The sequence below is a fragment of the Oncorhynchus kisutch genome, linkage group LG21, assembly GCF_002021735.2.
Source record: "Oncorhynchus kisutch isolate 150728-3 linkage group LG21, Okis_V2, whole genome shotgun sequence".
In the NCBI taxonomy this organism is placed as follows: domain Eukaryota; kingdom Metazoa; phylum Chordata; class Actinopteri; order Salmoniformes; family Salmonidae; genus Oncorhynchus; species Oncorhynchus kisutch.
This window is the reverse complement of record NC_034194.2, coordinates 45,441,124-45,465,527: the sequence shown is the minus strand read 5'-3', so window position 1 is coordinate 45,465,527 and position 24,404 is coordinate 45,441,124. Positions and strand designations below refer to the sequence as shown.

Below are 24,404 nucleotides of genomic sequence, written 5' to 3'. Positions count from 1 at the left end.
GAGTAGTGACCCCAGGGTGCTTTATGAGTAGTGAGTAGTGACCCCAGGGTGCTTTATGAGTAGTGAGTAGTGATCCCAGGGTGCTCTATGAGTAGTGAGTGATCCCAGGGTGCTCTATGAGTAGTGAGTAGTGATCCCAGGGTGCTCTATGAGTATTGAGTTGTGATCCCAGGGTGCTCTATGAGTAGTGAGTTGTGATCCCAGGGTGCTTTATGAGTAGTGAGTGATCCCAGGGTGCTTTATGAGTAGTGAGTGATCCCAGGGTGCTCTATGAGTAGTGATCTCAGGGTGCTTTATGAGTAGTGAGTGATCCCAGGGTGCTCTATGAGTAGTGAGTAGTGATCCCAGGGTGCTTTATGAGTAGTGAGTGATCCCAGGGTGCTTTATGAGTAGTGAGTGATCCCAGGGTGCTCTATGAGTAGTGAGTGATCCCAGGGTGCTCTATGAGTAGTGATCCCAGGGTGCTTTAGGAGTAGTGAGTAGTGATCCCAGGGTGCTTTATGAGTAGTGAGTGATCCCAGGGTGCTCTATGAGTAGTGATCTCAGGGTGCTTTATGAGTAGTGAGTGATCCCAGGGTGGCAACACATACATTCTAAGTGATGTCAATGGGGTCTTTCTCATTCTGATTGGTTTATATAGTGTTCAACCAAAAATGATTTGTTTGCACTCATTTCAGATCATTTCCATAATGCACGATAAAAACAATCTAGACCTTATGTTGGAACCAAATGTTGCAATTGTGATTTGATTTTTTTAAATCAATATAAGAAATAAACAATTTAGAGCAAAACACTTTGGTGACTATTGGAATCATGGTGGGTAGGAACCAAAGTGTTGATAAGTTCACTTTGGTGAACTATTGGAATCATGGAGGTAGAAGGATTATTCTAATTCGATAGTTAAAATATAACAGTGGGCACTTTGAATACAGTATAGTTTCACATGACAACAAATGAAAATGCCAGGGAGGAGTTATTGTGGGTAGGAACAAAAGTGTTGATAAGTGTTTCGTAGCGTCACGTATTCCTCTTTGATTTAGAAGATACTTACCCTGACACTTCCCAATGACAGAGCCAAAGTCATCCCTCGCAGACCTGGTGGGGGAAAAAAACGGAGAATAGAATATACACGTTCTGCATGTCACCTTAAAAAAGGTCAAATGGACCTCTGTGTATTACGGATAGTTATACACAGCACCCTGCTGACTGGGAGGGTTTCTACTGAGTAGACAGAACATCTGATAAACTAAAATGACTCAAATGTAAAAAGTTTAGAACGGACACACTATCTCACATCATTACCTGATCTCCACACACTGGTCCTGAACCACAGCCAGCAACTTCCCATTACTAGAGAGAGAGAGAGGAGAGAGATTTAGGACTTCTAACCACTAGGCTACCTGGGGCGGCAGGTATCCTAGTGGTTAGAGCGTTGGACTAGTCACCGAAAGATCTAAGATCGAATCCCTTGAAAAATCTGTCTTTCTGCCCATGAACAGGGCAGTTAACCCACTGTTCCTAGGCCGTCACTGTAACTAAGAATTTGTTCTTAACGGACTAGTTAAATAAAGGCAAAAATAAAAAGTAAAAATCATAATTTAAATCATAAGACAAACTAAATCTGGCTAAATTAACCCTGATGGCTCCCTTGTAAAAAACAACAACTTGTGTCTCAATGGCCGTCGAGGTCAAAATAAAAGGTCAAATAAACATAAACAAAAGGTCAGAGGTTGAATTCATATGAATGTATGAAGGGCCTGGCGTGGTGCCTGCGTGTGTACTGTACTATATACCTTGCTAGCACCAGTTGCCAGTTGATCTGCTTGTTGGCCAGTCGGACCAGGCCAGGAGGTAGAGAGGAGCTAGAAGGACTGGTTCAAGATCACAGATAAATCAGTCAGCTGTTCCAAACCACAACAAGAGGACCAATACAACAGCATAAACATTAGTAAAGTCAATTTGACAAAAACTATATACAGTTTTACGAAGCTGGAAAGAGTTTCAGGCTACAGGGGTAAATAGTAATGAAATAGTTGATGAGTTTCGATGTGAGTAATATAAAGAGCTTACCTGTACCACAGGTAATGCAGGATGAACCTAAAAGGTCCTACAACAGACATGGAGAAGACATGGTGAGGAGTGGCTAGGATCATACATGTTGAAGTCCTAGTGTGTTCCAGCACATGAGTAATGTTCAGTTACTACCCAAATGGAGCCCCGTAGGGGCGTCGAGCCAACCCCGTCAGAATTCATTAAATAGGCCTTCATTCATTTATTTAACTTTATTTTCATTGCAGATAAACCTCTCCTAATAGCGGTAGTGTTTCCCAGAGGTGGGACCAAGTCATGTGACTCGAGTCCCCACCTCTGCTGTTTAGTAATGATGATAAGCAGCTCACTTAGTCTATTACCATAACCCGCTAGATTACCACCCCGGGCAGCTAACCCGCTAGATTACCACCCCGGGCGGCTAGCCCGCTAGATTACCACCCCGGGCGGCTCGCCCGCTAGATTACCACCCCGGGCGGCTCGCCCGCTAGATTACCACCCCGGGCGGCTCGCACCCTAGATTACCACCCCGGGCGGCTAACCCGCTAGATTACCACCCCGGGCGGCTAACCCGCTACATTACCACCCCAGGCGGCAAACCCGCTAGATTACCACCCCGCTAGATTACCCCCCCGGGCGGCTAACCCGCTAGATTACCACCCCGGGCGGCTAACCCGCTAGATTACCACCCCGGGCGGCTAACCCGCTAGATTACCACCCCGGGCGGCTAACCCGCTAGATTACCACCCCGGGCGGCCAGACATATTTAAAACATTAACTATTTTTAAAGATCACAAATAGGCAGTTAACAGTGTTGGGCCAGGAACCCAAAAGATAGCTGGTTCAAATTCCGCAGCCGTCAAAGTGGAAAAATCTGCCTTTCTGCCCTCGAGCATCACCCCAAACAACTGATGACATGGACCATAATGTCTAGCCGAGGAGACTTTGCGGAGATTGGAGAGGTCTAATTCAGAGGAGCGGAAGACACATTTTGTTTTTTTGCATCTCATTAGGTATGCCCTTAGCCTTCATCCGATCCTCCACCATCACCTCATGTTACAGCATGATAACGAAACAGCTCCATGTCGCAAGGATCTGTACACAATTCCTGGAAGCTGAAAATGTCCCAGTTCTTCCATGGCCTGCATTCTCAGACATGTCACCCATTGAGCATGTTTGGGATGCTCTGGATCCACAGTTCCTGCCAATATCCAGCAATTTCACACAGCCATTGAAGAGGAGTGGGACAACATTTCACAAGGCCAGAATCAACAGCCTGATCAACTCTACGTGAAGGAGATGTGCAAATGGTGGTCAGACCAGATACGGACTGGTTTTCTGATCCACGCCCCCAACTTTTTTATTTTTTTAAGTATCTGTGATCAACAGATGCATATCTGTATTCCCAGTCATGTGAAATCCATAGATTTGGGCCTAAATTATTAATTTAAAATGGACTGATTTCCTCATGTGAACTGTACCTCAGTAAAATCTTTGAAATGGTTGCGTTTATATTTTTGTTCAGTGTCAAAACAGAGTAAAAGCAGGGAAGCCGGTTCTACTCTGAACTCTGTTCTGGTGTTAAACTGAGTGGGTCGAGCTTAACACATCAACCATGTTACCCATAGACAAGACAGCAAAGTAACGTTTTAACAATTTGAAAAAAAAGTTTGCATTCAAATGCCAGTCCCTGTTGCAAACAGAAATCAATTCCCCTTGTCACAAGGAGATTGGATCGGCAGATTTAAGAAGAAAAATAAATTTAAAAAAAAAAATCGGCAACCCTGTTACTTTTTTTGTTATAGTCATTTTAAGAGGGACTGGCGAAACAAATGTTTTGACTTGAAATCTTTATCATACTTCATATTCCTCTCACTGTTTTTAGAAATACCAGTCAAACGTTAAAATGCGCAGACTATATAATATATATTCATGATTTAACTATTAATTTTTGTCCTCCTCCATTCACTTATTTCAACATTCTAAAAACAAACATTGTGACATCACTTCCAACTTCCATTCACTGCACATACAACATCGCAAGTAGACTAACTAGAAATAATTACACAAACCGTTTACAAAAAGGGAATGACACCTTTGTCTACTTCTGTGCTATTCAAATCTGTAAATAAGTACAGAAATATCTACTACCAACCAAGACGTCCAGCTGTTTTAGTAACTACATCAACTAATGTAGCTGTTGGATTAACAATGGAACTTTGCAGAACTTCCAGATGACGGGTGTGTTGGTAAATTCACTCTGGAGTGCCAGAGTACACGTAGAGTGTGCAGCTCCGAGTGAGCTCTGGGCGTTGGTCAATTCAAAGTGTTTCGCTCTCTGACCACTCACTGGACGCTCTGGCAGAGGAGTAGGTTTGATCTGAGCGTTCACAACGGCAGTCAGGATCCCAGCTACTTCCAGACACAAATTGTAGAACACCTCAATCTGACCATATTAATTCAGCAGAACTGTTTCGGCTGTTTGTACTGTTATCCAGAGCGTTGGGGCAGGTAGATTTAATCAGCCATGTTGGTGGGTGGTCAGGGCTCCACAGTGCCAACATTTCAATCGTATTTGTGACTAAAAAGTCAAGTATGATCACAGTAAAATAAATGCCGTAGCAGCTGTCTTCAGAGTATTATAAAATACAAAATGGCCGTAGCAGCTGTCTTCAGAGTATTATAAAATACAAAATGGCCGTAGCAGCTGTCTTCAGAGTATTATAAAATACAAAATGGCCGTAGCAGCTGTCTTCAGAGTATTATAAAATACAAAATGGCCGTAGCAGCTGTCTTCAGAGTATTATAAAATACAAAATGGCCGTAGCAGCTGTCTTCAGAGTATTTCTGCCTGTTTTGTTTCATAGTTGGTCAATTAAATCGAACAAAGTCAAAGAACTAGGAATCCTATCTAGCCTTTCCCACCTCTACACTGCCTGGCTGGGGGCTGTGTGCACCTGAAGAGCTGAGTGAAAGATTTGTTTTAAGATGTGCTGTGCACAGTAATAAAAGATGGTGTCCTTGTGTTTCTTGGCCGTTCTCATTGTTTTGTTCCACAAGCCAGGTCGTTTTTCTACATTTTAATTTCACCTGCTAGAGAAGAGAAGACAACGCGTTTACTAGTCAGACTCCATCTCACAGGCCCAAACATGACTCCAATCGTGTTACCACGGTAACCTCCAGTGGTGGAAAAAGGACCCAGTTTTCAAACTTCAGTGAAAGTAAAAGTCACCCAGTAAAATACTACTTGAGTAAAAGTCTAAAAAGGTATTTGGTATTAAATATACTTAAGTATCAATAGTAAATGTAATTGATGAAATAAACATGTGTATTAAAAGTAAAAGTATAAATCATTTCAAATTCCTGATATTAAAGCTAACCAGAGGGCATCATTCATCTTTTGTTTTTTAATTTATGAATAGCCAGGGGCACGCTCCAACACTCAGACATCCTTTACAAACAAAGTCTGTGTTTAGTGCAGTTCTCTGTTCAGTGAGTCCTCCAGATCAGAGGCAGTAGGGATGACCAGGGATGTTCTCTGTTTAGTGAGTCCTCCAGATCAGAGGCAGTAGGGATGACCAGGGATGTTCTGTTTAGTGAGTCCTCTAGATCAGAGGCAGTAGGGATGACCAGGGATGTTCTCTGTTTAGTGAGTCCTCCAGATCAGAGGCAGTAGGGATGACCAGGGATGTTCTCTGTTTAGTGAGTCCTCCAGATCAGAGGCAGTAGGGATGACCAGGGATGTTCTCTGTTTAGTGAGTCCACCAGATCAGAGGCAGTAGGGATGACCAGGGATGTTCTCTGTTTAGTGAGTCCTCCAGATCAGAGGCAGTAGGGATGACCAGGGATGTTCTCTGTTCAGTGAGTCCGCCAGATCAGAGGCAGTAGGGATGACCAGGGATGTTCTCTGTTCAGTGAGTCCGCCAGATCAGAGGCAGTAGGGATGACCAGGGATGTTCTCTGTTTAGTGAGTCCTCCAGATCAGAGGCAGTAGTGATGACCAGGGATGTTCTCTGTTTAGTGAGTCCTCTAGATCAGAGGCAGTAGAGATGACCAGGGATGTTCTCTGTTTAGTGAGTCCTCTAGATCAGAGGCAGTAGGGATGACCAGGGATGTTCTCTGTTTAGTGAGTCCTCCAGATCAGAGGCAGTAGAGATGACCAGGGATGTTCTGTTTAGTGAGTCCTCTAGATCAGAGGCAGTAGGGATGACCAGGGATGTTCTCTGTTCAGTGAGTCCTCCAGATCAGAGGCAGTAAGGATGACCAGGGATGTTCTCTGTTTAGTGATTCCTCCAGATCAGAGGCAGTAGGGATGACCAGGGATGTTCTCTGTTTAGTGAGTCCTCCAGATCAGAGGCAGTAGGGATGACCAGGGATGTTCTCTGTTTAGTGAGTCCTCCAGATCAGAGGCAGTAGTGATGACCAGGGATGTTCTCTGTTTAGTGAGTCCTCCAGATCAGAGGCAGTAGGGATGACCAGGGATGTTCTCTGTTCAGTGAGTCCGCCAGATCAGAGGCAGTAGGGATGACCAGGGATGTTCTCTGTTTAGTGAGTCCTCCAGATCAGAGGCAGTAGTGATGACCAGGGATGTTCTCTGTTTAGTGAGTCCTCTAGATCAGAGGCAGTAGAGATGACCAGGGATGTTCTCTGTTTAGTGAGTCCTCTAGATCAGAGGCAGTAGGGATGACCAGGGATGTTCTCTGTTTAGTGAGTCCTCCAGATCAGAGGCAGTAGAGATGACCAGGGATGTTCTGTTTAGTGAGTCCTCTAGATCAGAGGCAGTAGGGATGACCAGGGATGTTCTCTGTTTAGTGAGTCCTCCAGATCAGAGGCAGTAGAGATGACCAGGGATGTTCTGTTTAGTGAGTCCTCTAGATCAGAGGCAGTAGGGATGACCAGGGATGTTCTCTGTTCAGTGAGTCCTCCAGATCAGAGGCAGTAGGGATGACCAGGGATGTTCTCTGTTTAGTGAGTCCTCCAGATCAGAGGCAGTAGTGATGACCAGGGATGTTCTCTGTTTAGTGAGTCCTTCAGATCAGAGGCAGTAGGGATGACCAGGGATGTTCTCTGTTTAGTGAGTCCTCCAGATCAGAGGCAGTGGGGATGACCAGGGATGTTCTCTGTTCAGTGAGTCCGCCAGATCAGAGGCAGTAGGGATGACCAGGGATGTTCTCTGTTTAGTGAGTCCTCCAGATCAGAGGCAGTAGAGATGACCAGGGATGTTCTCTGTTTAGTGAGTCCTCTAGATCAGAGGCAGTAGGGATGACCAGGGATTTTCTCTGTTTAGTGAGTCCTCCAGATCAGAGGCAGTAGGGATGACCAGGGATGTTCTGTTTAGTGAGTCCTCCAGATCAGACGCAGTAGGGATGACCAGGGATGTTCTCTGTTCAGTGAGTCCTCCAGATCAGAGGCAGTAGGGATGACCAGGGATGTTCTCTGTTTAGTGAGTCCTCCAGATCAGAGGCAGTAGGGATGACCGGGGATGTTCTCTGTTTAGTGAGTCCTCTAGATCAGAGGCAGTAGGGATGACCGGGGATGTTCTGTTTAGTGAGTCCTCTAGATCAGAGGCAGTAGGGATGACCAGGGATGTTCTCTGTTTAGTGAGTCCTCCAGATCAGAGGCAGTAGGGATGACCAGGGATGTTCTCTGTTTAGTGAGTCCTCCAGATCAGAGGCAGTAGGGATGACCAGGGATGTTCTCTGTTTAGTGAGTCCTCCAGATCAGAGGCAGTAGGGATGACCGGGGATGTTCTCTGTTTAGTGAGTCCTCTAGATCAGAGGCAGTAGGGATGACCGGGGATGTTCTGTTTAGTGAGTCCTCTAGATCAGAGGCAGTAGGGATGACCAGGGATGTTCTCTGTTTAGTGAGTCCTCCAGATCAGAGGCAGTAGGGATGACCAGGGATGTTCTCTGTTTAGTGAGTCCTCCAGATCAGAGGCAGTAGGGATGACCAGGGATGTTCTCTGTTTAGTGAGTCCTCTAGATCAGAGGCAGTAGGGATGACCAGGGATGTTCTCTGTTTAGTGAGTCCTCCAGATCAGAGGCAGTAGTGATGACCAGGGATGTTCTGTTTAGTGAGTCCTCCAGATCAGAGGCAGTAGGGATGACCAGGGATGTTCTTGCTTAGCATTCAAAATGTAATGAGTACTTTTGTCTTATTGGTTAAAAGTTTAATTATACCACATTACTTACGTCTTACTAATATTCCATTTATTGTTTTTGAAACATTAAAAACATACACACATATATATATATATATATATTTATTTATTTTTTGTCATTTTAGCGGCATAATCTGGGGCTGGTAGATTATTAAACTGTGAGGGGCAGGTAGATTCTTTAAATCTGGGGCAGGTAGATTCTTTAAATCTGGGGCAGGTAGATTCTTTAAATCTGGGGCAGGTAGATTCTTTAAATCTGGGGCAGGTAGATTCTTTAAATCTGGGGCAGGTAGATTCTTTAAATCTGGGGCAGGTAGATTCATTAAATCTGGGGCAGGTAGATTCATTAAATCTGGGGCAGGTAGATTCTTTAAATCTGGGGCAGGTAGATTCTTTAAATCTGGGGCAGGTAGATTCTTTAAATCTGGGGCAGGTAGATTCTTTAAATCTGGGGCAGGTAGATTCTTTAAATCTGGGGCAGGTAGATTCTTTAAATCTGGGGCAGGTAGATTCTTTAAATCTGGGGCAGGTAGATTCTTTAAATCTGGGGCAGGTAGATTCTTTAAATCTGGGGCAGGTAGATTCTTTAAATCTGGGGCAGGTAGATTCTTTAAATCTGGGGCAGGTAGATTCTTTAAATCTGGGGCAGGTAGATTCTTTAAATCTGGGGCAGGTAGATTCTTTAAATCTGGGGCAGGTAGATTCTTTAAATCTGGGGCAGGTAGATTCTTTAAATCTGGGGCAGGTAGATTCATTAAATCTGGGGCAGGTAGATTCTTTAAATCTGGGGCAGGTAGATTCTTTAAATCTGGGGCAGGTAGATTCTTTAAATCTGGGGCAGGTAGATTCTTTAAATCTGGGGCAGGTAGATTCTTTAAATCTGGGGCAGGTAGATTCTTTAAATCTGGGGCAGGTAGATTCTTTAAATCTGGGGCAGGTAGATTCTTTAAATCTGGGGCAGGTAGATTCTTTAAATCTGGGGCAGGTAGATTAAAATATGATTGTACTGCTGATAATAATTGTAAAACACGTTTACTGACACTGGTCTTGTTCAACAGGCGTTTCACGTTCAGAAATTAAATCAGTTATTCTGCGCTCTGGAACACGCAGATGAGAGTGCTCTGAAATCAGAGTAGATTAACATAAAACTGGTCTACTAATCTGATATTCAAATGTGAAATCATAACAGTAATAGCATATCAATTTCTTCCACGACCACAAAAACACAGAAACAACCACTTTTTCTTCATGGAAAATTAGCATTCGTTTTATTTAACCTCTTGAGATGAAAAAACATGTGTCGTATTAAAGTTGAACATGTGCTCTTTATGACAGAATGTCAAAATTAGGTGAAATTAAAAATTAATTAATTAATACCAAGTTACACTTCTCAAAACGAGTAGGTGTAACGACCCAGCAGGCTCTGGTCAAACGTAATGCACTAGGGGAATATAGGGGGACTTGGGAGGCAACCTTGGGCTTGCTTCCAATACGATCATTATTTTCTTAACATGAATTTAAGAAGGGATACAGTATGAACAACCAGATCAGCGAGGGACAAAGAGGTCTCGAGGATCCCGTCTTACCTGTCACAGCCTTGGCAATAACAGATGAACTGTGCTCCTTGTTGCCTCGCAACTGCAAATGTCAGAGAGTGACAGACTGTTATTTACCTTTCTATACAAACCCTGAATTACAGTGTGATTGGGAACCAACCAATTTACACCAGTGTGATGATACTAGGGCCGAGACATTTTCCCTGGACAAAGTACAGAGTATGGTAACTTCAAGACAGCTAACTTAGCATCATCAACAAATTCACAACAGACTAGTTAGCCAACGTTTGGAAAGTAAAAACAAAAATATCAAAATACACCTCAACGCTGAAGTTAAACTCCTTTATTTCATAGATTTGTTTACGGTGACTGAATATTTAACTGCACGTAATGTTGATTCAATGCCAATCCATAACGCGTTATCAGTCATGACTGAGTGGAAGATGTGTTGCGACGTGGCTAACCGTTACTAGCTAACGTTAGCGAACCTTGCAGGGTGAGCAATCACTTCAACTTGACATTTCCGTCTATATGTTATTAACAATGAACCGAATCCGTTTTTTTGTACAAACCTGAGTGTCGGTCTCGGGTGGCCATTCCGTATTTATCAGTAAATCATACAAAATGTTCTCATCTTCCACGGCAATGTTGCTATCATCAGCCATGTTTACGTGGATAGTTGATCCAAACTCTGTCACAAACTACGGAATACAGGATGGTACAAAACAAAGAGGACTGTTTAACGAAACGCGGTTTACATTTCGGCATTAAGGCGGTTTTACCAAAGACTATAACTAACCCAAGATAGAACAGTCGTTTCCAATGAGAGAAAATTAATCATAGTGGGCAGAACAAGCAAGTAAGAAATGTAGTCCACTCTGTTTGTTACATATTCTAGTTCTGAAACAGAAAACTGAATTTCAGATTAAATGTTTAATCGAAGAGAATATTTGCAGAATTTCGGCCAAAATCCTTCTCCGGTCATCTTCTCCCACTGCCGGCCACTGGGCTTCCTCTCATCACCATATTTGGTAGTGAGCGGAAATGCTTCACATTTTTAAATCGGGTGAAAAATCTGTCTAATTGTTCAATCTGTGTTTTTTTTTACCAAGGCGGAGTTACAATGAATCAAATTATACACTGATTCATAAGACGTGTCGATGTTTTTAATATATGTGCCTCATATCAATGATAATGACCTAAAATAATAATGTACTCGCCCTATGGAAACTACATTAAAAAGTCCAAATAAACCATTCAGAGGAGCTACTACCGGTTCAAAAAATGCAGCAAAATGTCAGATTTACAGATGTACATTTACAAACAAACCACCACATTTTATTACCTTGCAAAAAGAAAAAAAGAAACGGAACTATATTTTAAGACAATGAAATTGACAACAAAAAAAAAGTTTATATTATAAATATGTGTATGACCCTTGTGTACTGTGATATTGTCCTCACATAGCAAAGCTGCAGGCTAAAGTTACATCTAGACTTGGTTTCCTCTATCGTCATCGCTCCTCTTTCACCCCAGCTGCCAAACTAACCTTGATTCAGATGACCATTCTAACCATGCTAGATTACAGAGATGTAATTTATAGATCGGCAGGTAAGGGTGCTCTCTAGTGGCTAGATGTTCTTTACCATTCGGCCATCAGATTTGCCACCAATGCTCCTTATAGGACACATCACTGCTCTCTATATTCCTCTGTAATCTGGTCATCTCTGTATACCCGTCGCAAGACCCACTGGTTGATGCTTATTTATAAAACCCTCTTAGGCCTCACTCCCCCCTTTTTGAGATACCTACTGCAGCCCTCATCCTCCACATATACAACACCCGTTTTGCCAGTCACATTCTGTTAAAGGTCCCCAAAGCACACACATCCCTGGGTCGCTCCTCTTTTTAGTTCTCTGCAGCTAGTGACTGGAACGAGCTGCAACAAACACTCAAATTGGACAGTTATCTCCATCTCTTCATTCAAAGACTCCATCATGGACACTCTGACTGACAGTTGTGGCTGCTTTGTGTGATGTATTGTTGTCTCTACCTTCTTGACTTTGTGCTGTTGTCTGTGCCCAATAATGTTTGTACCATGTTTTGTGCTGCTACCATGTTGTTGTTATGTTGTGGTGCTACCATGCTGTGTTGTTGTCTTCAGTCTCTCTCTGTGTAGTGTTGTCTCCCTTGTCATGATGTGTGTTTTGTCCTATATATATATATCCTACTCTGCCTTGTTGGCCTCTGTAGTTAGCGTCTCCAAGAGCAGAAAGAGCAAGGAACTTTGGTCCCAAATGAGGACCCAGCCGAGAAGAGATCAACATCCAACGAGCTTCTCCTTCACATCTCTATGGATTAAAATGACCATTTTTAATATATATATATATACATATATATATACAATGATCGCCTACCAAAAGGCAAAAGGCCTCCTGCGGGTCGGGGGCTGCGATAATTTATATCCTTTTGGTAGGCGATCATTGTAAATAAGCATTTGTTTTTAACTATCTTGCCACGTTAAGTAAAGATTAAATAATTGTGTTCCCCATTTACTCTTTATATGGATTTGTCTTAATCCCCCCCCCCCCCCCCCCCCCAGGAAAGGTTTGCTTTTGGACTACGACTGAAGTAGTGGGATGTTTTTTTGTGTATCTATTTTTGTCTTTTGTATGTTTCATTTTTCCTTTTGCGCATTGGATTTGAAATAGTTTTCCAGTTCACTTCCCGTACAGTTGGTGGCGGCATGCTGATTAAATTAGTGAGAAGAAACACGTCACATCCGTTTTTGTCAAAGTCGTTGGCAAATATGGCAGCGTTTTCTGGTAAGATATGAAAATATATATTTTACTGTATTCTCACTGATATCAGTACTTATCTATAAGTGAACACATTTAAGATTGGTTTAAGTCCTTTTTCCTGCCAATAATGTTTGCCTTTCGTCCATAGAAATGGGCGTTATGCCTGAAATCGCCCAAGCAGTCGAGGAGATGGACTGGCTGTAAGTTATCCGAGGTTTTCTCTCTATGTCCATCACATCAATGGAGTTGAGTTACGACTACTGAGCCTCCGAGTCGCTGTCAGTCGATACTTGTAAAAATGTCAATCCTTAAACCCTTGCCGTTTACCTATGTTTGACCTCTGTAGTTGCGTGACATTTTTAGATAAAATCCATACTTATTAATAAAACGTTTTTGTGTGTCTTACCGACCACCGACTGTTTCGTCATATCGATTGACAGCGACTCGATGTGACCGGAGGTGCGCTCCGCCCGGTGTCCTCGCAACTCCACCGAGATGTTTATATGGGTTTGAGAAACCCAACCAGCTGTAAGGGACGTTAGGCCACTGAGTTATGTAACGATAACCAGGGCGTTATGTCGTTAAATATATTATCGTGTTGCTTTAACTACGTTAATACTAAACGTATTTTATTTGATCAGTGACCAGCAATGTCTCGCCATGCATGTATCCATACGGACTAGATGGACTAACTACGTGTTGACACTCCTGTGTTCATTGATTAAAACAATCCTTTTCGAATTAGGTCGCGTTAGTAAATTCCCTCTGGCCATCTACTCCGATTTCAGATCACTCGTCTGAATGTTCCAGATACCAAAATAACTAATGCATTTATGAACGCTCAATACCGGTGGAAAATGCAATTTAAATGTTGCCAGCAGCACAGTTCGTCACCAACGCTCTGGTCAACATGAAAACAGCCTAACCAGCTCTGCTCGGGAGAGTGAGGTGTTGTCTCGTTTGTGTCTGGAAGCAGCTTGGGTGCTTGACTGTCGTCGTGAGGTCAGAACGCTCGGATCAACCCTACTCCTCGTCCAGGCGCTCCGAGACCGAAACGCTCTTTATTTACGAACGCACCCGTAATCAGTTTATTCGGCGTTAGTGGTGTATTTTATCTGCTCATGTGCCAACACCGCTGTAGCGCAAACTTCCCTCTGGCGGTGCAGCGCCTTTGAATCTGCAGTCTGTATTGACGGTGCAGCATTTACGCTGATACGGTCTCTCAGAAGTCAGATCATTCATACTTCTTCCGGTTTACAGAGCTGTTATGAAGAAGTAGTCAAGGAAGGAAGGAAGTGAGTTTGTTTATACACCCGCCCCCATCTACTGTCAACCAATGGAAGGTTTATTTTGATTGTCGTTTTTTTATGCTTTTATCAAAAGTCCCATCACTAACCTGATTTCAGATGGATATTGTAATGAAACAGGCAGGGAGCAGATCTCGAACCCTCGACCTTCTAGCCCGAAGTCCAGCGCTCGTATCGACTGTGCCGCAGAAGCTCGAGAGCCAGAGTCGATATCCGCGCTTATAAACGCAGGGTCGTTACACTATTGTTATCGCAAGGCATGTTAATAACGTTGTAAACAAACTACTCTATTCATCTGACTATCGTGTGCATGTAACCATGTGTAGCCCACGCGAAATGGCTAGCTAGTCAGCGGTGGTGGTGCGCGCTGGTAGCGTTCCAATCGGTGACGTCGCTTGCTCTGACACCTTTTGTGGAGCGATAGGTAACGCTGCTTCGAGGGTGACTGTTGTCGATGTGTTCCTGGTTCGAGCCCAGGTAGGGGCGAGGGGACGGACTTAACGTCTATACTGTTACACATGCTCAGATTGCCACCCAGTGTTGTAACTGCTGATTGTTGGTTCCAGCCTCCCCACAGACATCCAGGCAGAGTCCATTCCGTTGATCCTGGGGGGAGGAGATGTCCTCATGGTGAGAAAATGGTCCTTTTACATAAAAAAAAAAAACGGTTCAACCTTAACTTATAATGACTCCTCCCACATTCTGTGTATTGACTCCACCTGTTGTTGATTCTGTTGTGTTCAGGCGGCAGAGACTGGGAGCGGGAAGACTGGGGTGAGTGTGGCGCTTTTCCCTTCTACCCCCCCCCCCCCTATAGGCCCATTCTCCTCCTCTACCCCCCCCCCCCCCCCCCCCCATTAGACCCATTCTCCTCCTCTAACCCCCCCCCCCCCCCCCCCCCCCCCATTAGGCACATTCTCCTCCTCTACCCCCCCCCCCCCCCCCCATTAGACCCATTCTCCTCCTCTAACCCTTCCCCCCCCTATTAGGCCCATTCTCCCCCCCCCCCCCCCCCCCCCTATTAGGCCCATTCTCCTCCCCCCCTCCCCCCCCCCCCATTAGGCCCATTCTCCTCCTCTACCCTCCCCCCCCCATTAGGCACATTCTCCTCCTCTACCCTTCCCCCATTAGGCACATTCTCCTCCTCTACCCTTCCCCCATTAGGCACATTCTCCTCCTCTACCCTTCCCCCATTAGACCCATTCTCCTCCTCTACCCTTCCCCCATTAGACCCATTCTCCTCCTCTACCCTTCCCCCATTAGACCCATTCTCCTCCTCTAACCCCCCCCCCCATTAGACCCATTCTCCTCCTCTAACCCCCCCCCCCCCCCCCCATTAGACCCATTCTCCTCCTCTAACCCCCCCCCCCCCCATTAGACCCATTCTCCTCCTCTACCCTTCCCCAGGTCCTGAGTGTACTATGTGTTTTCTGTCAATGTACTTGGTTCAGTAACAACTAAGGGGCCCAAAACAATTATACTCTTCTGTATTATCTAGATTTCTGTTATTTTCTTTCCAGTTTTATTTCTCTCTCACCATATTACACTTATTTAATAGAGAAACAAGGGAAATATATGTTCTGAGTCTATGTCAATGCTTAAATCACATAAAAAGACCAATTATTTGTGCATTTAGAAAGAGGAATGCATCGAGTGTAGTCGTGTTTCTGTTGGGCCTACTGCTGCAACAGGTGTCATGGCAGAGTTTGAAAAACAATTGCCACAGAATTGAAACCAATAATCATCATTCTGTCAGGTAAACCTACTTTGCAGGGAACATTTAATTGAGAAGGTTTTTGAGGAATGTCCACGATCAATACTAGCACGGCTAACTGGCTACATATTGGGTGATGGACACTCACTCACCAGATCAATACTAGCACGGCTAACTGGCTACATATTGGGTGATGGACACTCGCTCACCAGATCAATACTAGCACGGCTAACTTGCTACATATTGGGTGATGGACACTCGCTCACCAGATCAATACTAGCACGGCTAACTGGCTACATATTGGGTGATGGACACTCGCTCACCAGATCAATACTAGCATGGCTAACTGGCTACATATTGGGTGATGGACACTCGCTCACCAGATCAATACTAGCACGGCTAACTGGCTACATATTGGGTGATGGACACTCGCTCACCAGATCAATACTAGCACGGCTAACTGGCAACATATTGGGTGATGGACACTCGCTCACCAGATCAATACTAGCATGGCTAACTGGCTACATATTGGGTGATGGACACTCGCTCACCAGATCAATACTAGCATGGCTAACTGGCTACATATTGGGTGATGGACAAATGCGCTCACCAAACAGACTGGCATTATTGCTGTTATAAACGTGTTACCAGTAATTAGAAGAGTGAAAATGTTTCGTATACCCTTGGTATATTATTATTTTAATTTTTTTTTAACTTTACCTTTATTTAACCAGGCAAGTCAGTTAATAACAATTTCTTATTTTCAATGACGGCCTGGGAACAGTGGGTTAACTGCCTGTTCAGGGGCAGAACAACAGATTTGTACCTTGTCAGCTCGGGGATTTGAACTTGCAACCTTCCGCTTACTAGTCCAACACTCTAACCACTAGGCTACCCTGGTCTGATATACAATGTATTTTCATCCAATCAGCACTCAGGGTTCGAACCACCTATTTTTTTAATAATGATTTTTAAGCCAATAGTGGCTTACCAGGGGTGGTATAATGTCAATAGTAGCTGGGAGCATGTACTTTCTGAATGTTACTCCAAGCTCTAAAGATCTCACTTACCTCCTAGATATCTACCTGTTAAAGACCTTACTTACCTCCTAGATATCTACCTGCTAAAGACCTTACTTACCTCCTAGATATCTACCTGTTAAAGACCTCACTTACCTCCTAGATATCTACCTGTTAAAGACCTCACTTACCTCCTAGATATCTACCTGTTAAAGACCTTACTTACCTCCTAGATATCTACCTGTTAAAGACCTTACTTACCTCCTAGATATCTACCTGTTAAAGACCTTACTTACCTCCTAGATATCTACCTGTTAAAGACCTTACTTACCTCCTAGATATCTACCTGTTAAAGACCTCACTTACCTCCTAGATATCTACCTGTTAAAGACCTCACTTACCTCCTAGATATCTACCTGTTAAAGACCTCACTTACCTCCTAGATATCTACCTGTTAAAGACCTCACTTACCTCCTAGATATCTACCTGTTAAAGACCTTACTTACCTCCTAGATATCTACCTGCTAAAGACCTTACTTACCTCCTAGATATCTACCTGCTAAAGACCTTACTTACCTCCTAGATATCTACCTGCTAAAGACCTTACTTACCTCCTAGATATCTACCTGCTAAAGACCTTACTTACCTCCTAGATATCTACCTGCTAAAGACCTTACTTACCTCCTAGATATCTACCTGTTAAAGACCTCACTTACCTCCTAGATATCTACCTGCTAAAGACCTTACTTACCTCCTAGATATCTACCTGCTAAAGACCTTACTTACCTCCTAGATATCTACCTGTTAAAGACCTCACTTACCTCCTAGATATCTACCTGCTAAAGACCTTACTTACCTCATTCCCACTCCCACTCTCTTCCCCTCCTCTTTCCCTCTTCCCTCTAGGCCTTCAGTATCCCAGTGATCCAGATAGTGTATGAGACTCTGAAGGACCAGCAGGAGGGGAAGAAGGGGAGAACTGCTGTGAAGACTGGTGGAGCAGGTATGACAGACAGACATATCTTTGCCCTGTCATAAGTGCTTGAAGTGTACCGGCTCTATCGGGTGTGGCGTCTTGGCCGGCTCTATCGGGTGTGGCGTCTTGGCCGGCTCTATCGGGTGTGGCGTCTTGGCCGGCTCTATCGGGTGTGGCGTCTTGGCCGGCTCTATCGGGTGTGGCGTCTTGGCCGGCTCTATCGGGTGTGGCGTCTTGGCCGGCTCTATCGGGTGTGGCGTCTTGGCCGGCTCTATCGGGTGTGGCGTCTTGGCCGGCTCTATCGGGTGTGGCGTCTTGGCCGGCTCTATCGGGTGTGGCGTCTTGGCCGGCTCTATCGGGTGTGGCGTCTTGGCCGGCTCTATCGGGTGTGGCGTCTTGGCCGGCTCTATCGGGTGTGGATTTTTTTTGGGGGGGGGGGGTCAAGATCAATATTCAATGTCATTAAATGAGGAAATTGATGGTAACATTTCCCACAGACAGCCATGTGATACATTCAGACATGTGACTTTGGTAAAACAAACTACATCACGGTCAGATTGTAATTTGAGTGGTAAATGTCTTGATAAACTGGGTACATTTAGATGGTATCGGCCTAGTCAACACAGGTGTGTATCGAGTCATTGATCTTGTTTTAGCTGATCAGTGGAGGCTATGGGGGTCCATCTGGGACAAACAGAGCCTTGGGAAAAGTATTCAGACCACTTGACTTTTTCCACATTGTGTTACATCCTTATTCTAACATTGAATAAATCACATTTTACCTCATCAATCTACACACAATAGCCCATAATGACAAAGCAAAAACAGGTTTTTAGATTTCTTTGCAAATTGATAAAACATTAAAAACAGAAATACCTTATTTACATAAATATTCAGACCTTATACTACATTTACATAAATATTCAGACCTTATACTACATTTACATAAATATTCAGACCTTATACTACATTTACATAAGTATTCAGACCCTTTGCTATGAGACTCTAAATTGCGCTCAGATGCATCCTGTTTCCATTGATCATCCTTGAGATGTTTCTACAACTTGATTGGAGTCCACCTGTGGTAAATTCAATTGATTGGACATGATTTGGAAAGGCACACACCTGTCTATATGAGGTCCCACAGTTGACAGGTGCATGTCAGAGCAAAAGCCAAGCCATGAGGTTGAAGGAATTGTCCATAGAGCTCCGAGACAGGATTGTGTTAAGGCACAGATCTGGGGAAGGGTACCAAAACATTTCTGCAGCATTGAAGGTCCCCAAGAACACAGTGGCCTCCATCATTCTTAAATGGAAGTTTGGAGCCACCAGGACTCTTCCTAGAGCTGGCCGCCCGGCCAAACTGAGCAATCGGGGGAGAAGGGCTTTGGTCAGGGAGGTGGTAGTCACTCTGACAGAGCTCCAGAGTTCCTCTGTGGAGATGGGAGAACCTTCCAGAAGGACAACCATCTCTGCAGCACTCCACCAATCAGGCGGAGTGGAGTGGCCAGACAGAAGCCACTCCTCAGTAAAAGGCACATGATTCTCTGGTCTGATGAAACCAAAATTGAACTCTTTGGCCTGAATGCCAAGCGTCACGTCTGGAGGAAACCTGGCACCATACCTACGGTGAAGCATGGTGGTGGCAACATCATGCTGTAGGGATGTTTTTCAGCGGCAGGGACTGGGAGACTAGTCAGGATTGACCCTCTGCTGGGTGGGGCGTTAGCAATTCAACGAATGTGATTGGTCGACCCTCTGCTGGGTGGGGTGTTAGCAATTCAATGAATGTGATTGGTCGACCGTCTGCTGGGTGGGGTGTTTTTTTATTTTATTTTACCTTTATTTAACCTTTATTTAACTAGGCAAGTCAGTTAAGAACAAATTCTTATTTTCAATGACAGCCTAGGAACAGTGGGTTAACTGCCTGTTCAGGGGCAGAACGACAGATTTGTACCTTGTCAGCTCGGGGTTTGAACTTAAAACCTTTCGGTTACTAGTCCAACGCGCTAACCACTAGGCTACCCTGCCTCCTCTACACTCTAACCACTAGGCTACCCTGCCGCCTCTACACTCTAACCACTAGGCTACCCTGCCTCCTCTACACTCTAACCACTAGGCTACCCTGCCTCCTCTACACTCTAACCACTAGGCTACCCTGCCTCCTCTACACTCTAACCACTAGGCTACCCTGCCGCCCCTACACTCTAACCACTAGGCTACCCTGCCTCCTCTACACTCTAACCACTAGGCTACCCTGCCGCCCCTACACTCTAACCACTAGGCTACCCTGCCGCCCCTACACTCTAACCACTAGGCTACCCTGCCGCCCCTACACTCTAACCACTAGGCTACCCTGTCGCCCCTACACTCTAACCACTAGGCTACCCTGCCGCCTCTACACTCTAACCACTAGGCTACCCTGCCGCCCGTTAGCAATTCAATGAATGACGGAACATCAAAAACATCTCTGTCAACGTCACCATGCAATGCACCCTGGTCTAAATATGATGACAAATAGGAGAGCTGACATCACAGCTAACTACAGCTAACACACCGTCACAACACGGCTAACTACAGCTAACACACAGTCCCATCACAGCTAACTACAGCTAACACACAGTCCCATCACAGCTAACTACAGCTAACACACGGTCATATCACGGCTAACTACAGCTAACACACGGTCACATCACGGCTAACTACAGCTAACACACAGTCACATCACGGCTAACTACAGCTAACACACAGTCCCATCACGGCTAACTACAGCTAACACACAGTCACATCACGGCTAACACAGTCACATCACAGCTAACACACAGTCACATCACAGCTAACTACAGCTAACACACGGTCACATCACAGCTAACTACAGCTAACACACAGTCACATCACGGCTAACACACAGTCCCATCACGGCTAACTACAGCTAACACACGGTCACATCACAGCTAACTACAGCTAACACACAGTCACATCACAGCTAACTACAGCTAACACACGGTCACATCACAGCTAACTTCAGCTAACACACGGTCCCATCACAGCTAACTACAGCTAACACACAGTCCCATCACAGCTAACTACAGCTAACACACGGTCACATCACGGCTAACTACAGCTAACACACGGTCACATCACGGCTAACTACAGCTAACACACAGTCACATCATGGCTAACTACAGCTAACACACAGTCCCATCATGGCTAACTACAGCTAACACACAGTCACATCACGGCTAACACACAGTCACATCACAGCTAACTACAGCTAACACACGGTCACATCACAGATAACTACGGCTAACACACAGTCACATCACAGCTAACTACAGCTAACACACGGTCACATCACAGCTAACACACGGTCACATCACAGCTAACACACGGTCACATCACAGCTAACTACAGCTAACACACAGCTAACTACAGCTAACACACGGTCACATCACAGCTAACTACAGCTAACACACAGTCACATCACAGCTAACACACAGTCACATCACAGCTAACACACAGTCACATCACAGCTAACTACAGCTAACACACGGTCACATCACATTTCCCCCCCCCCCCGCTAGGGAAATATTCTCCACAGGCTTTCCCCCCCAGGGGAGATGACGTTTATATAATGGCTGGCTGGGCTGTGGGACAGTGGATGGGCTCATTAATTAATTCATTAATTGGATCTGTTAACTGGTGTTTCCTGTGGGCTGTGGCGATATAATTCCCTGCTATCAACCAATCAGCAACCAGGATCCAAACAACCTGTTTTTATAATGTCAGATACTGTTGTATTAGCAACCTCACGTTTCTCTGTGTTTCAGTCTTCAACAAATGGCAGATGAACCCGTATGACAGAAGCACAGCGTTCGGTGAGTCAAAGGGCTCATTGTGTCTTCCTGTGGTGAAGGATGGTACATTACTGTTATGTTGTAAACACGTTTAGATTTTAAACATGACATTTACTGTCCCCCCCCCATTCCTCTATCTCCTGTCCAGCCATTGGACCAGACGGACTGTGTTGTCAAAGCAGGGAGTTTAAAGAATGGCATGGCTGTCGCTCTACCAAAGCCATCACCAAGGGTACGACACATACATACATACATACTACCAAATGTACACATGCTGCTCCGTCTCTTATCTCTCTCCCCCTTCTCTGTCTCCCCCTTCTCTGTCTCCCCCTTCTCTGTCTCCCCCTTCTCTGTCTCCCCCTTCTCTGTCTCGCTCTCTCTCTCGCTCTCTCTGTCTCGCTCTCTCTGTCTCGCTCTCTCTGTCTCGCTCTCTCTGTCTCGCTCTCTCTGTCTCGCTCTCTCTGTCTCGCTCTCTCTGTCTCGCTCTCTCTCGCTGTCTCGCTCTCTCTCGCTGTCTCGCTCTCTCTGTCTCGCTCTCTCTGTCTCGCTCTCTCGCTCTCTCTGTCTTGCTCTCTCGCTCTCTCTCTCTCTGTCTCGCTCTCCACCTGCTCTCTGTCTCACTCTCCCTCTAGGGAAGTACTACTATGAGGTATCATGTCATGACCAGGGCCTGTGTAGGATCGGCTGGTCTACCAGCCAGGCAGCTTTGGACTTAGGCAAGTACCTCGCTGAGTCAACACACCGAGTCCGGTTAAACTCACTGTTGGGCTGTTGTGTTGTTACCATCACTACTGTTGTGTTGTTACCATCACTACTGTTGTGTTGTTACCAGGTACCGATAAGTACGGCTTTGGCTTCGGAGGAACGGGGAAGAAATCTCACAACAAACAGTTTGACAGTTATGGAGAGGTACGCTATAGATTGTCTAATATTTACCTACAGCTCTATTCAGTCCCTGATGTTGAAGATTGATCCTTTTCCGAACAGTAGAATGTTTTCAGTGTGAACTTAAATGACTGTCAGGGAGAAATTCACCTGATTTTAGGGAATAGAGTTCCATTGGAGAGACCGTAATCAGTCAGTCACCATGCTGTCTGTCTCTCTCTGTCCTGTAGGAGTTCACCATGCTGTCTGTCTCTCTCTGTCCTGTAGGAGTTCACCATGCTGTCTATCTCTCTCTGTCCTGTAGGAGTTCATCATGCTGTCTGTCTCTCTCTCTGTCCTGTAGGAGTTCACCATGCTGTCTGTCTCTCTCTCTGTCCTGTAGGAGTTCACCATTCTGTCTCTCTCTCTGTCCTGTAGGAGTTCACCATGCTGTCTGTCTCTCTCTCTGTCCTGTAGGAGTTCACCATGCTGTCTATCTCTCTCTGTCCTGTAGGAGTTCACCATGCTGTCTATCTCTCTCTGTCCTGTAAGAGTTCACCATGCTGTCTATCTCTCTCTGTCCTGTAGGAGTTCACCATGCTGTCTGTCTCTGTCCTGTAGGAGTTCACCATGCTGTCTGTCTCTCTCTCTGTCCTGTAGGAGTTCACCATGCTGTCTGTCTCTCTCTCTGTCCTGTAGGAGTTCACCATGCTGTCTGTCTCTCTCTCTGTCCTGTAGGAGTTCACCATGCTGTCTGTCTGTCTCTGTCCTGTAGGAGTTCACCATGCTGTCTGTCTCTCTCTCTGTCCTGTAGGAGTTCACCATGCTGTCTGTCTCTCTCTGTCCTGTAGGAGTTCACCATGCTGTCTGTCTCTCTCTGTCCTGTAGGAGTTCACCATGCTGTCTGTCTCTCTCTCTGTCCTGTAGGAGTTCACCATGCTGTCTGTCTCTCTCTCTGTCCTGTAGGAGTTCACCATGCTGTCTATCTCTCTCTGTCCTGTAAGAGTTCACCATGCTGTCTATCTCTCTCTGTCCTGTAGGAGTTCACCATGCTGTCTATCTCTCTCTGTCCTGTAAGAGTTCACCATGCTGTCTGTCTCTGTCCTGTAGGAGTTCACCATGCTGTCTGTCTCTGTCCTGTAGGAGTTCACCATGCTGTCTGTCTCTCTCTCTGTCCTGTAGGAGTTCACCATGCTGTCTGTCTCTCTCTCTGTCCTGTAGGAGTTCACCATGCTGTCTGTCTCTCTCTGTCCTGTAGGAGTTCACCATGCTGTCTGTCTCTCTCTGTCCTGTAGGAGTTCACCATGCTGTCTGTCTCTCTCTGTCCTGTAGGAGTTCACCATGCTGTCTGTCTCTCTCTGTCCTGTAGGAGTTCACCATGCTGTCTGTCTCTCTCTCTGTCCTGTAGGAGTTCACCATGCTGTCTGTCTCTCTCTCTGTCCTGTAGGAGTTCACCATGCTGTCTGTCTCTCTCTCTGTCCTGTAGGAGTTCACCATGCTGTCTGTCTCTCTCTCTGTCCTGTAGGAGTTCACCATGCTGTCTGTCTCTCTCTCTGTCCTGTAGGAGTTCACCATGCTGTCTGTCTCTCTCTCTGTCCTGTAGGAGTTCACCATGCTGTCTGTCTCTCTCTCTGTCCTGTAGGAGTTCACCATGCTGTCTGTCTCTCTCTCTGTCCTGTAGGAGTTCACCATGCTGTCTGTCTCTCTCTCTGTCCTGTAGGAGTTCACCATGCTGTCTGTCTCTCTCTCTCTCTCTGTCCTGTAAGAGTTCACCATGCTGTCTGTCTCTCTCTCTGTCCTGTAGGAGTTCACCATGCTGTCTGTCTCTCTCTCTGTCCTGTAGGAGTTCACCATGCTGTCTATCTCTCTCTGTCCTGTAAGAGTTCACCATGCTGTCTATCTCTCTCTGTCCTGTAGGAGTTCACCATGCTGTCTATCTCTCTCTGTCCTGTAAGAGTTCACCATGCTGTCTGTCTCTGTCCTGTAGGAGTTCACCATGCTGTCTGTCTCTGTCCTGTAGGAGTTCACCATGCTGTCTGTCTCTCTCTCTGTCCTGTAGGAGTTCACCATGCTGTCTGTCTCTCTCTCTGTCCTGTAGGAG

The 24,404-nt window shown here is 45.3% G+C and overlaps 2 protein-coding genes across 2 annotated transcripts in view; one reads left to right on the top strand and one right to left on the bottom strand.

Moving 5' to 3' along the window:
* nbas (NBAS subunit of NRZ tethering complex) overlaps positions 1-10,478 on the bottom strand; it is a gene marked incomplete in the record, with an annotated part of 268,490 nt that extends 258,012 nt beyond the window's left edge. Inside the window, 6 exon segments of the mRNA XM_031800528.1 lie at positions 1,052-1,095; positions 1,303-1,350; positions 1,794-1,871; positions 2,071-2,107; positions 9,796-9,847; positions 10,338-10,478. Of these exon segments, the coding sequence (XP_031656388.1) occupies positions 1,052-1,095; positions 1,303-1,350; positions 1,794-1,871; positions 2,071-2,107; positions 9,796-9,847; positions 10,338-10,430 (352 nt within the window).
* A 2,035-nt stretch (positions 10,479-12,513) lies between these two features.
* ddx1 (DEAD (Asp-Glu-Ala-Asp) box helicase 1) overlaps positions 12,514-24,404 on the top strand; it is a 42,858-nt gene continuing 30,967 nt past the window's right edge. The window contains exons 1-9 of the mRNA XM_031800705.1: positions 12,514-12,590; positions 12,715-12,766; positions 14,440-14,503; positions 14,618-14,647; positions 17,513-17,609; positions 21,413-21,460; positions 21,588-21,671; positions 22,072-22,155; positions 22,272-22,348. Coding sequence (XP_031656565.1) covers positions 12,575-12,590; positions 12,715-12,766; positions 14,440-14,503; positions 14,618-14,647; positions 17,513-17,609; positions 21,413-21,460; positions 21,588-21,671; positions 22,072-22,155; positions 22,272-22,348 — 552 coding nt within the window. The 5' untranslated portion in view covers positions 12,514-12,574. The remainder of the gene's footprint in view (positions 12,591-12,714; positions 12,767-14,439; positions 14,504-14,617; positions 14,648-17,512; positions 17,610-21,412; positions 21,461-21,587; positions 21,672-22,071; positions 22,156-22,271; positions 22,349-24,404) is intronic.